We start from the raw sequence: 12,104 nt of genomic DNA, 5'->3' as shown, positions 1-12,104 counted from the left end.
TAGTTTTGTTGATTGTTTCCTTTGCAGTGCAGAAGCTTTTTATTTGGATGAGGTCCCAGTAGTTCATTTTTGCTTTTAATTCCCTTGCCTTTGGAGATGTGTCGAGCAAGAAATTGCTGTGGCTGGGGTCAAAGAGGTTGTTGCCTGATTTCTCCTCTAGGGTTTTGATGGTTTCCTGTCTCATGTTTAGGTCTTTCATCCATTTTATTTTTGTGTGTGATATAAGAAAGTGGTCTAGTTTCATTCTTCTGCATGTTGCTGTCCAGTTCTCCCAGCATCATTTGCTAAAGAGATGGTCTTTTTTCCATTGGATACTCTTTCCTGCTTTGTCAGAGATTAGTTGGCCATACATTTGTGGGTCCAATTCTGAGTTCTCTATTCCATTGGTCTATGTGTCTGTGTTTGTGCCAATACCATGCTTTCTTGATTATTACAGCTTTGTAGTAGAAGCTAAAGTCTAGGATTGTGATGCCTCCCGCTGTGGTTTTCTTTTTCAATATTACTTTGGCTATTTGGGGTCTTTTGTGGTTCCATACAAATTTTAGGATTGTTTGTTCTAGCTTGGAGAAGAATGCAATTTTGATTGGGATTGCATTGAATGTGTAGATTGCTTTGGGTAGTATTGACATTTTAACAATATTTATTCTTCCAATCCGTGAGCATGGAATGTTTTTCTGTTTCTTTGTGTCTTCTTCAATTTCCTTCATAAGTTTTCTATAGTTTTCAGCATACAGATCTTTTATATCTTTGGTTAGGCTTATTCCTAGGTATTTTATGGTTCTTGGTGCAATTATAAATGGGATCAATTTCTTGATTTCTCTTTCTTTTGCTTCATTATTGATGTATAGAAATGCAACCGATTTCTGTACCTTGATTTTGTACTCTGCGACTTTGCTGAATTCTTGTATCAGTTCTAGCAGACTTTTGGTGGAATCTTTCGGGTTTTCTGTGTAGAGTATCACGTCTTCTGCAAAAAGTGAAAGTTTAACTTCTTCTTGGCCAATTTTGATGCCTTTATTTCATTTTGTTGTCTGATTGCTGATGCTAGGACTTCCAACATTATGTTAAACAACAGCGGTGAGAGTGGAAATCCCTGTTGTGTTCCTGATCTCAGGGGGAAACTTCTCAGTTTTTCCCCATTGAGGATGATATTAGCTATGGGCTCTTCATATATGACTTTTATGATGTTTAGGTATGCTCCTTCTATCCCAACTTTCTTGAGGGTTTTTATTAAGAAGGGATGCTGTATTTTGTCAAATGCTTTTTCTACATCTATTGATGGGATCATATGATCACGTCATATGATCTTTTGATCATATGATCCCGTCATATGATCTTTTGATCATATGATCATATGATCTTTTAACTTTGTTAAAAGTATATTTATACTTTTAACTTTGTTAAAGTATATTTATAACTTCAGCCTCACATTGATGTATCACATTGATTGGTTTGCAAATATCGACCCAGCCCTACGGCCCAGGAATGAATCCCACTTGATCATGGTGAATAATTATTTTAATATGTTGTTGAATTCAATTTGCTAGTATCTTGTTGAGAATTTTTGCATCCATGTTCATCAGGGATATTGACCTGTAATTCTCCTTTTTTTGTGGGGTCTCTGTGTGGTTTGGGAATCAAGGTAATGCTGGCTTCATAGAATAAGTCAGGAAGTTTTCCTTCCGTTTCTATTTTTTGGAACAGCTTGAGAAGGGTAGGTATTAACTCTGCTTTAAATGTCTGGTAGAATTCCCCTGGGAAGCCATCCAGTCCAGGACTCTTGTTTGTTGGGAGATTTTTGGTAACTGATTCAATTTCTTCACTAGTGATAGGTCTGTTAAATTTTCTGTTTCTTCCCTTTTGAGTTTTGATAGTGTGTACGTGTCTAGGAAAGTGTCCATTTCTTCCAGGTTGTCCGGTTTGTTGGCATGTAATTTTTCATAGTATTCTCTGATAATTGCTTGTATTTCTGAGGGACTGGTTGTAATAATTCCATTTTCATTCATGATTTTATCTATTTGGGTCCTCTCTCTTTTCTTTTTGAGAAGTCTGGCTAGGGGGTTATCAATTTTGTTTATTTTTTTTTGAAAAACCAGCTCTTTGTTTCATTGATCTGTATGGGGTTTTTTGGTGTTTTTTTTTTTTTTATTATTTTTATTCAATTTCTTCTTTATATGCCTGTTGACTCATTCATTCTTTAGTAAGATGTTCTTTAACCTCCATGTATTTGGAGGTCTCCCAAACTTTTTCCTGTGGTTGATTTCAAGTTTCATAGCATTGTGATCTGAAAATGTGCATGGTATCATCTCAATATATACACACATTCACAGACATACACACAGAGACATATACACATGAAGATATATATATATGTATATATATATATACACACACATATACACATTGCATATGCATATACATATGATTATACATACATACACATACATAAGTGTAGAATTGCTTTGCTTTAAAATGTTCAAACTGTGTTTGTTAGCTTCAAAACATGCTTTTCTCATTCATTAATCCATGTCTTCAGCTTTTCCTATTAAAATAAGTAGATTTTTACCCATTTTAATATCTACATAATTTTTGTAGAATGACTGTACCAATATTTATTTACCTTTTGTTGTTTTATTGATAAGAAGCTTGTTTCCAATTTTTCTTCATTCCAAACTATACTGTAGTGAACATCTTTCTGCATGTACTCTCTCCCAAGTACATATTAAGTTTTGGAGTACCCGTTAAGTATGAAAAGATGATTATGAGGGAGAGCCTGGGGAGAAGGAAAAAAAAGAGAAGATGATAATCAAGTTTCCTTCCGTATAATTGTATCTCCTATTAAGATATAGAAGTACTTAGATTTTGTTTCTGCCCAATTGACCATTTAAACTGTGTTGGGGTGCCTGGGTGGCTCAGTCAGTTAAGCGTCTGACTTTGGCTCAGGTCATGATCTTGCAGGCTGTGAGTTCGAGCCCTGCATTGGGCTCTGTGCTGACTGACAGCTGAGAGCCTGGACCTGCTTCAGATTCTATGTCTCATTTTCTCCCTGCCCTACCCGCCCCCCCCCCATTCTCTCTCTGTCTGTCATAAATAAATAAATGTTAAAAAAATTTAAACACTGTTAAAATATGTTAAACTTTGTTAAAGTATATTTATAACTTCAGCCTTACTCAGGATAAAGTTAGAGAGTTCTTTTCACTGGTTTTGAAAATAATTTGAGGTTTACATGTAAAAACATTTCTTCTATCATGCTAAATGAACTGGCAAATATTGATGTGAATCTGATTGTTTTCCATGTAATTACCATTTCATAGAAGGATGTTATTTAAAGTGGTGATGTTGGAGGTTGTGCAATAACTTTCAGCAGTCAAATTCATAGTTAAAGGGATTTTTTATATATTTTACAATGCACATGTTTGTGATTCACTGATGTTATATCTAAGATTAGTTTCTAGAAGTGGAATTACCGCTTGTACCGCTTGTTGAAAAGATGATCTTTTCCCTATTGAATAGTCTTGGCACCCTTGTTGAAAATAATTTGATCATTTATGTGAAGGTTTACTTCTGGACTTTTATTCTGTTCCATTGGTCTGTACATTTGTATTTATGCCAGTACCAAACTGTTTTGAATACTGTAGCTTCATAGTAAGTTTTGAAATGAGGAAGTGTGAGTCCTCCAGCTTTATTCTTTTTCATGATTATTTTGGCAGTTCAGGTTCCTTGAGATTCCACATGAATTTTAGAATGGGTTTTTCTCTTTCTGCAAAAAAATGTCATTGGGATTTTGACAGAGATTGTAAATTGCTTTGGGTAATATTGACATCTTAATAATACTAAGTCTTCTAATCTATAAACACAGGATGTGTTTCCATTTTTTTTCTGTCATCTTTAATTTCTTTCAGCAGTATTTTATAGTTTTCATTGTACAAGTAAAGTTTATTCCCAAGTATTTTATTCTTTTTGATGCTATTGTAAATGGAACTGTTTTTGTAATTTTCTTTTTAGATTATATATAGAAACGCAACTGAATTTTGTGTTGACTTTGTATCCAGCTACTTTGCTGAATTCCTTAGCTCTAACAGCTTTTTTGCTGAGTCTTTAGGGTTTTCTACATATAACATTTTACTTCTTCTTTCCAATTTGGGTGCCTTTTATTTTTTTTTCTTGCCTAATTGCTCTGGGTGCAGCTTCCAGTACTGTGATGAATTGAGGTGGTAAATTTAACCTAAATTAATCACAGTTTACCATCCCATGTTTTCCCCTGGTAGTTGCAAGACTTCAACAGATTCCAGAGTTCCAGAATAGTTACATCAGACAGTTTCTGCATGTGTAATTGTTGTCTAAGTGGAAAGACAAATTCTTTGTGCTTCCTATTCACCCATCTTCCCAGAATCTGAATTTTTTTTTTTTTTTTTTTTTTTTTTTTTACGTTTATTTTTGAGACAGAGAGAGAGAGACAGAGCATGAACGGGGGAGGGGCAGACAGAGAGGGAGACACAGAACTGGAAGCAGGCTCCAGACTCTGAGCCATCAGCCCAGAGCCCGACGCGGGGCTCGAACTCACGGTCTGTGAGATTGTGACCTGAGCTGAAGTCGGACACTTAACCAACTGAGCCACCCAGGCGCCCCAGAATCTGAATTATTTTTAATCAAATAATTTTATTAAAATTTGGAATGACTTTAAAATGGAGGCCTATTTCTCTCAGACTTTCTGCATTAAACCATACAGTACACTTTTCATACAGTTAAATATTATTGAGTATTTGGTTAGTTATGAAACCATGATTCAAATTGAACTCACTTTGCCTTTCAGGGCTTTTTCATATTTAATAATTTTTTTTACAGAAATACCGGTATCAGGATGAAGATACACCTCCTCAAGAGCACATATCCCCACAAATCACTAATGAGGTGATAGGTCCGGAATTAGTTCATGTCTCAGAGAAGAACCTGTCAGAAATTGAGAATGTCCATGGATTTGTTTCCCATTCTCATATTTCACCAATAAAGGTAAGATGATGACTTTATTTTGTTGCTATGAATTATATATTACTTTTGTTACTTGTATAGCTAATGCTCAGAAAGAACTATTCTTTTATGTAGAATTTTTACCTCTTATTTCTGGTTTCTTAGTTATAAGAATTTTATAATATTTATTAGCATTCTAAAAACACTTTTAAAGATATATTTTATTAAAAGAATTTATTCAGTGATTCTAAGCCTAAAAATTCCCACAAAGGAAATAACTTATGTTTCAAATATTACTCATTGGAATATTTTAAAAATTTGTTTTAAATGTTAGTATATATTTTAAATGTTATAGACAAAGAGCATTAATACTGGCATTAACTCCCCTCAGAAATAACCACAATCCTAGTTTCTTATAAAGCTCTACCACATATTTAGATTTCTAATCAATATATTGTTTATTTTGCCAATCTTAAATTTTATATAAGTAGCGTATACTGTATATAATCTCAACTTGACTTCTTTTGCTCAATATTATATTCCTAAGATTATTTTTACTGCTCTAGAGTTTTCTTTTATTAACATGCTATAAAAAACATAGGTTATGTATAAATATCTTCGTGGGTAACACCAGATTATTTTCCAAGTGGTTGTATATTTTACCTTTTCAGCAGCAATATTTGAGTTTTAAATGATCCATATTCTCATCAATGCGTGGTGTTATTATTTTTGCCATATTTTGGGCTTGGAATAGTATCTCATTGTGACTTTAATGTTCATTTCTCTGTTTGATAATAAGGTTGAAAATATCGGTCATTTAGGTTTTCTCTTCTGTGATACATAAACTCTCAAGATTTTTGCTTATTTATATGGTCTTGGGTTGTCCTTTCTACTGATTTGTATAAGTTCTTTATATATTCTGGATACTAATCATTTGTTGATTTTATGTATTGTGAATAAGGATAATTTTTTTCCTAGTAAAAATCTTCTGTTTTATAATTTTCTTTGAGGGATGATTTTGTATTACTGGTTAAAAATTTTAATCGTTGTAGTATCATTTAGATTTTCTATTGATAGTTTTGCTAGGTTATTTTTTTTCTAGGAATTTGTCCATTTCATATTTATTTCAAAATATTATTAATATCCTGTGAGGTTTTTTTTTTTTTTTTTGTCTATAGCATATTTAAGTGTGGCTCCTTTTTCATTCCTAGTAGTTACTTGTGCCTTGTTTTGTTTTTTTCCCCCTTGATCATTCTTGCCAAAAGATGGTCTTGTCAAAGATTCATCTCTTTTTAAAAACTCTTGTGTTCTTGGGGCACCTGGGTGGCTCAGTCGGTTAAGCCTCTGACTTCAGCTCAGGTCATGGTCTCACAGTTTGTGCATTCTAGCCCCACATTGGGCTCCTGGGCTGAGAGCTGCTTCAGATTCTGTGTCTCCTTCTCTCTCTCTCTCTGCCCCTCCCCCACCTCTTAAAAATAAAAATAAACATTAAAAAAATCTTTTTAAATCTTGTATTCTTCCCCCATGTGCTGCTATCCCCACCCTCCTTGTTTTCATACACACATATACCTACATAATACACACGTTCATGTACATCTATAAATATAAATGTGTGGATAGCCTGCATATAAATTACAGATTTTGTTTGGTAAGGAGCAGTCTGATCTTCCCTTGGGAGACTAAATGAGAGATACAAAGAAGAAAAAATCGGTTGGCTATTAGTGACATAGACAATTCTCCTTTTATCTTTTCCCCTTTCTCCTCTTACCATGATTATTTTTTTCTCTTCTACTTTCTTTGGGTTTATTTTTTTCTCCCTAGTTTCTTAAGTTGGTTGCTTATTGTTAATAGTATCAGTATTTGAGTTTGTAAAATTTCCTTTAAATATCACTTTAGCTGTATCCCACAAGTTTTAACATGTAAATTTTTTTATTATTCTAACATTTCCTTTATTTATTTATTTATTTACTTACTTATTTTTGCCCCATGAATTATTTAGAGGTATGTTGCTTAATTTTTAAACATACTGATACAGTCAGGGTGGTCCAAAAATCCAGAAGGGGGTTCCTGCAGGACCAGCCAAAAGGGTACTTGGCTTTGTGCAGGATAAAAATCAAACAGGAGCTGGAGAAAGTGAAAGCAGAGTTTACTGAGTAGCATAAGTGACAGGTAAAGAATAGTAGATGGAATGTCTGTGAGACTCTGAAAGGAAAGGAGAATGAGTGTCTTTGTTGCTTGGGGCCTGGGGTTTATATTGTAAAGGGGTCCAGGATATGTGTTCCTTCAGGAATCCAGCGGAGGGTCTAATCAGAGGCAAATGTCAGGTGAGTAATAGGTTTTGTTTTATAAATCATGAAAGGTAGAGGGTATTGATGCTAGCTAGTGTCAGCCAAGGCTTTTTAAAAGCTAACATCCCGGAACGTGTTTGGGATCTGACTCTTCTTAGGTGTTATCAGGTGTTTGGGGGGCCTAGGACAAAACCCAGAGAATGGTGAACTTTCTTGTTTCCTCCTTGGAGTGGGAACTTAGTGTCTCTGGTTTTTACTCAGGTGCAAAATATCGAACACGAGTAAATGGGGGCTCCAGTAGAAAAACAGCAGAAATGGAACCTTTCTAAAATGTAGTTCCTTCAGCTTCTCTATCTCAATAGGAGACATTTATTCCTTTCATATCTTACATTAGGTTATATTTTCTCATGTCCAATTTCCATCTGTTTCTCTTCCTTTAATGGTTATCCTAGAAATTTTAATACACATTTTTTTTTAAATTTTTTTTTTTAACGTTTATTTATTTTTGAGACAGAGAGAGACAGAGCATGAATGGGGGAGGGTCAGAGAGAGAGAGAGACACAGAATCTGAAACAGGCTCCAGGCTCTGAGCAGTCAGCACGGAGCCGGACGCGGGGCTCGAACTCACATACCGCGAGATCGTGACCTGAGCCAAAGTCGGACGCCCAACCGACTGAGCCACCCAGGCGCCCCTTAATACACATTTTTAACTTACAAAAATCTCAAGTCAAGAAATCTCTTCTATCCTCATTCTGAATAACATAACTTTAGAACACTTGAATTGGAAGCACTGTGTCCTGCTTTATATGCTGTTCTTGTCAGTCTATGCCTAGTTTCTGTTGCCTGAATTAATATAACCTATTACTTTAGTCAAAAAATTCTCCCAGGTAGGTATAATTCTTTGTTTCTGATATTTTGAATATCTGGTCATTCTGATTGTTATAAACTATGCAAAGCCAGTTTGCACACACTCAACTCCTCAGTCTTGGTAAGTGTTTTGGTAGTTACTTCTGTATATATGCAGATTCTGATAGAGGCATGGGCAGTGAGCGTCCCACCCCCTTTTTAAAAGTTAAATATAAACAAACTGATGAACATTAAAGAATACGTGGAAAGCCTTCACAGTTGACCCTGGGCATTGCTAAACTAAATGTAAGATTGAGTGCACCTATAGCTAGTAGAGGACTAGCAGAAGTGAACTTTCTCATTGACTGTTGTGTAAATTTTTGAAAACTTTTAAATAAAGTTGATTATATGATTTTGGAAAAATATCACCTGCTAGAATATTAGTTTTGATTATTAAATAATACACATTTAACATTTATTAAACATCTATGTTAGTAACTGTTAGATTTCAGTGATTAGTATTTTTTATGGAGAGATATAACAATATATAACATGAGAAAATAAAGAGAAAAATTAAATGTTTGGAGGTGTCTGAAAAAAGAAAATTGACTTTGGATAAAGTGTTGAAGGGTGTGCACAAGATGCCAATTCAGAGGAGAAGGCAGTTACTGGGGAAAATAAGTACAGTAGCAGGGTGATAATCAGGGTAAAAATACAGGAAGGTTCATGATACTGTAGCTTAGGGAACTTATTCGGAAATGAATGTAAGGTGTGAAGGGCCTCAATCCAGAGCTGATGAGTGGCCTTATGAGGGGTTTGCCACCATAACATGTGCTATGAAATAATCTATTAGGTTCTTGCAGTGCTGGTGCTGATTCTTATTACTGAAATAATGAATGAAATAAGATAGTGATTGAAAGTTACTTTATTCAGGCCTTATTTAACCTGAAGGTAATTATGATTTAAGACTCTGAAAGGGAAACTTTCTTGCCAGTCCTGGGCAGTTTGAAGGAAGAAATTGTCAGTATAATGGTGAAAATGGAAGAAAAAGACATAGTGGATAAATTTTTGTGGTGTATAAGAATCTTTTTAAAAAGCTTACATTTTAAACAGTTATAAATATAATAGTATATCATAATAAGAACAGTGTCAAGATTCCTAAAACAGAAAATGAGCTGAGAATTAGGAAAAATGGTAAACAGTAAATTGAATAAATAAAAGTCCAGCCTGTTTCAAAATATATTTAAGTCAGGATGAAGTGACAAGGAGGGCAGTAGGTACATGGAGGCAGCTTGGTATGGGATGTTGCACTGATCACTGAGGGAATTATATTTGGCTTTGTTGTCAATGACGAGGAAACTTATGTTCAAATCAATATGTGCAAAAGTAAACATAGTTAAGCAGGACTTGAAATTGAAGATAGAACAGTGTGTTAGCAGGTAATTATTTTAAATAAGTATATCTCCTAGCCTGGATACATTTCATCCAGTAGTACTGAGAACAGTATCAAATGAAATCACTAGCAGTAGTTGGTAGTTTTTCCAATGTGAGAAGTGAGGGTAACAGAAAAGATAGTCATAAGCAAATATATGCCTATTAAACTAGTACAGGAATAGAATCTTTCCCATTTTGAGTATATTATGCATACCTTTTGAAATGAGTTTTGTTTTCACATCTCTGGAATATATTAAAATGTTGTTGAATTTTATCTTCTCTTTTTTGGATGGCCCTGATGTATTAAGGTAAGCTTATGGTTTGCATACAGTTTGACCACAAGATGGTGCTCAGACAGAAGGTATTGGTATATGATCAGAGTTTTTCTAAGCAAATAATTCATCTGTGTCATCAGTCTTCTCAGCTTAGTCTTGTCCTAGAAGAAAACATAGGCAGTAATCTCCTTGACATAGGTCTCAGTGATGATTTTTTGAAAATGACACCATAAGCAAAAGAAACAAAAGCAAAAATAAACTAAATGGGATTATATCAAGCTAAAAAGCTTTCTGCTCAGCAAAGGAAGCCATGCCACCAAGATGAAAAGGCATACTACTGAATGGGAGAAAATAATGGCAAATCATGGATAATTAATGGATAAGGAGCCATATCCAAAATATGTAAGGAACTCCTACAACTCAATAGCAAAAAAAAAAAAAAAAAAAACTGATTAAAAAATGCCAGAAGATCTGAATATTCATTTTTTCCGAAGAAGACCTTGGATAGCCAACAGGTACATGAAAACATAGATACCCAACATCATTAATCATCAGGGAAATGCAAGTCAAAACCACAGTGAGATATTACCTCACACCTTTTAGAATGACTGTTAACAAAAGGACAAGAAATAATAAGTGTTGGCAAGAAACCCTCATGTACTGTTGGTGGGAATGCAAATTGGTAAAACCATTATAGAAAATAGTATGGAAGTTCATCAGAAAATTAAAAATAAAACTACCATATGATTCAGCAGATCTGCTTCTGTGTATTTATTTGAAGAAAATGAAAACACTAATTCAAAAAGATACATGCACCCCCATGTTCATTGCAGCATTATTTATAGTAGCCAAGATATGGAAACAACCTAAGTATCCATCAGTGGAAGAGTGGTTGAAGAAAACATGGTACATGTGGTCAAAGAGAATGAAATTTTGCCTTTTGTGACAACATGGTTTGACTTTGAGGGCACTATGCTAATAAGTCAGAGAAAGACAAAAACCAGTGATCTCTGTTATAATATGGACAAAAGATTGGTGGTTATAAGACACAGGGAAATGGGAGAAGTAGGTGAACTGTGTGTTTTTTGTTCTGTTTAAAAAATTATTTAAAGTCTTCTCTTAGTACAGTTGTACATTTTGAAATTTAATAGGCCAGATCATAAAGATAAAAGTGTAAGGAAAATACCTATTATGTAGCATTTACAGTATATTAGCTTTGCAGTTACTTAGTAATTTATTTATTTATTTAGTATTTTAGAGTTTTAATATTGTTTTTCCTCTCAACCTCTTACATTTTTTACTGAGATTATTTAATCCTTGCTTTTGTTACTATACCTGAAGACTTGTGAGTTTATTTTTTGAACTTGGAATGGTGAGCAAATTGAGGGCCTACTTATTCTGTATATATTTCTGAATGGTCCTTACTTTCATTTCATGTTATGAAATAAATTTCTCACAGTCATAAGTTTTTCAAAATCATATTTTAGGTTATGTAATAATCCGCTAAGTGGATATATTCAGTTTACTTAAGCTTTATTGTTTAGAGTTCTATTATAGTTAATATTATCATCATTTTTTGACTAAAAGTAAACTACAGAAAAAAGAATGTTAAAATCATATTTAAATGTTAATAGTTATTCAGTGATTTTGACATTGTGTATTTTTTTAATTCATTATTTTAAATAGACTTTCCAGGTTCCCTAATGATTGCTTAAATTTTGCTTTAATGGAATAGAGTTTATTTTCAACTCTGCTATATGAGTAGGGCTATTCTAAAGCAGAAATCAGTGAGGAATTGGTCACCTTTGATCTCCCAATCAAATCCTATGAAATCAGTTGTGATTTAGGTACACATAGGTTTTGTATGCATGTATTGACTACTGGGCAATGGATGAGATGATCCTAGATTTTTGTAGCTTAGATAACAGGTCAGTTTCATAAAGAAGCCCTTCCAAATCTCATAGTTGCTTTGTTAATATCAATGGATTTGAAAATCCATGCATTGAAAAGTACTTTTCCCAGTACTTAAAGGATATATGAGATGGAATGTGTGACCTATCACCTTTAGATTATTTTTGAGCTGTTTGGCTCCCTAGGATAGGAATTCTATGTACACAAATGGCTTACTGTTCATTGTTTGTATTATAATTGTTTGCACTGTAAGTAGGAAATTTGCATTAAGCATTTGTGTACAAAATCCTATCCAGCGGCGCCTGGGTGGCTCAGTCAGTTAAGCGTCCAACTCTTCATTTCGCCTCAGGTCATGATTTCATGTTTCATGAGTTCAAGCCAC

General features: G+C 34.1%; 1 protein-coding gene across 23 annotated transcripts in view; it reads left to right on the top strand.

Annotated features, from left to right (window-relative positions):
• DLG1 (discs large MAGUK scaffold protein 1) overlaps positions 1-12,104 on the top strand; it is a 273,708-nt gene that overhangs the window by 111,124 nt on the left and 150,480 nt on the right. For all 23 annotated transcript variants that reach the window (XM_019448747.2, XM_019448748.2, XM_019448759.2 and 20 more), the window contains one exon: positions 4,846-5,010. In XM_019448747.2, coding sequence (XP_019304292.2) covers positions 4,846-5,010 — 165 coding nt within the window. The remainder of the gene's footprint in view (positions 1-4,845; positions 5,011-12,104) is intronic.

The sequence above is a fragment of the Panthera pardus genome, unplaced genomic scaffold (assembly GCF_024362965.1).
Source record: "Panthera pardus isolate Hobbes unplaced genomic scaffold, ASM2436296v1 HiC_scaffold_16, whole genome shotgun sequence".
NCBI lineage: Eukaryota > Metazoa > Chordata > Mammalia > Carnivora > Felidae > Panthera > Panthera pardus.
Note: the sequence above shows the minus strand (reverse complement) of the source record. Positions and strands in the feature narration are given on the sequence as shown.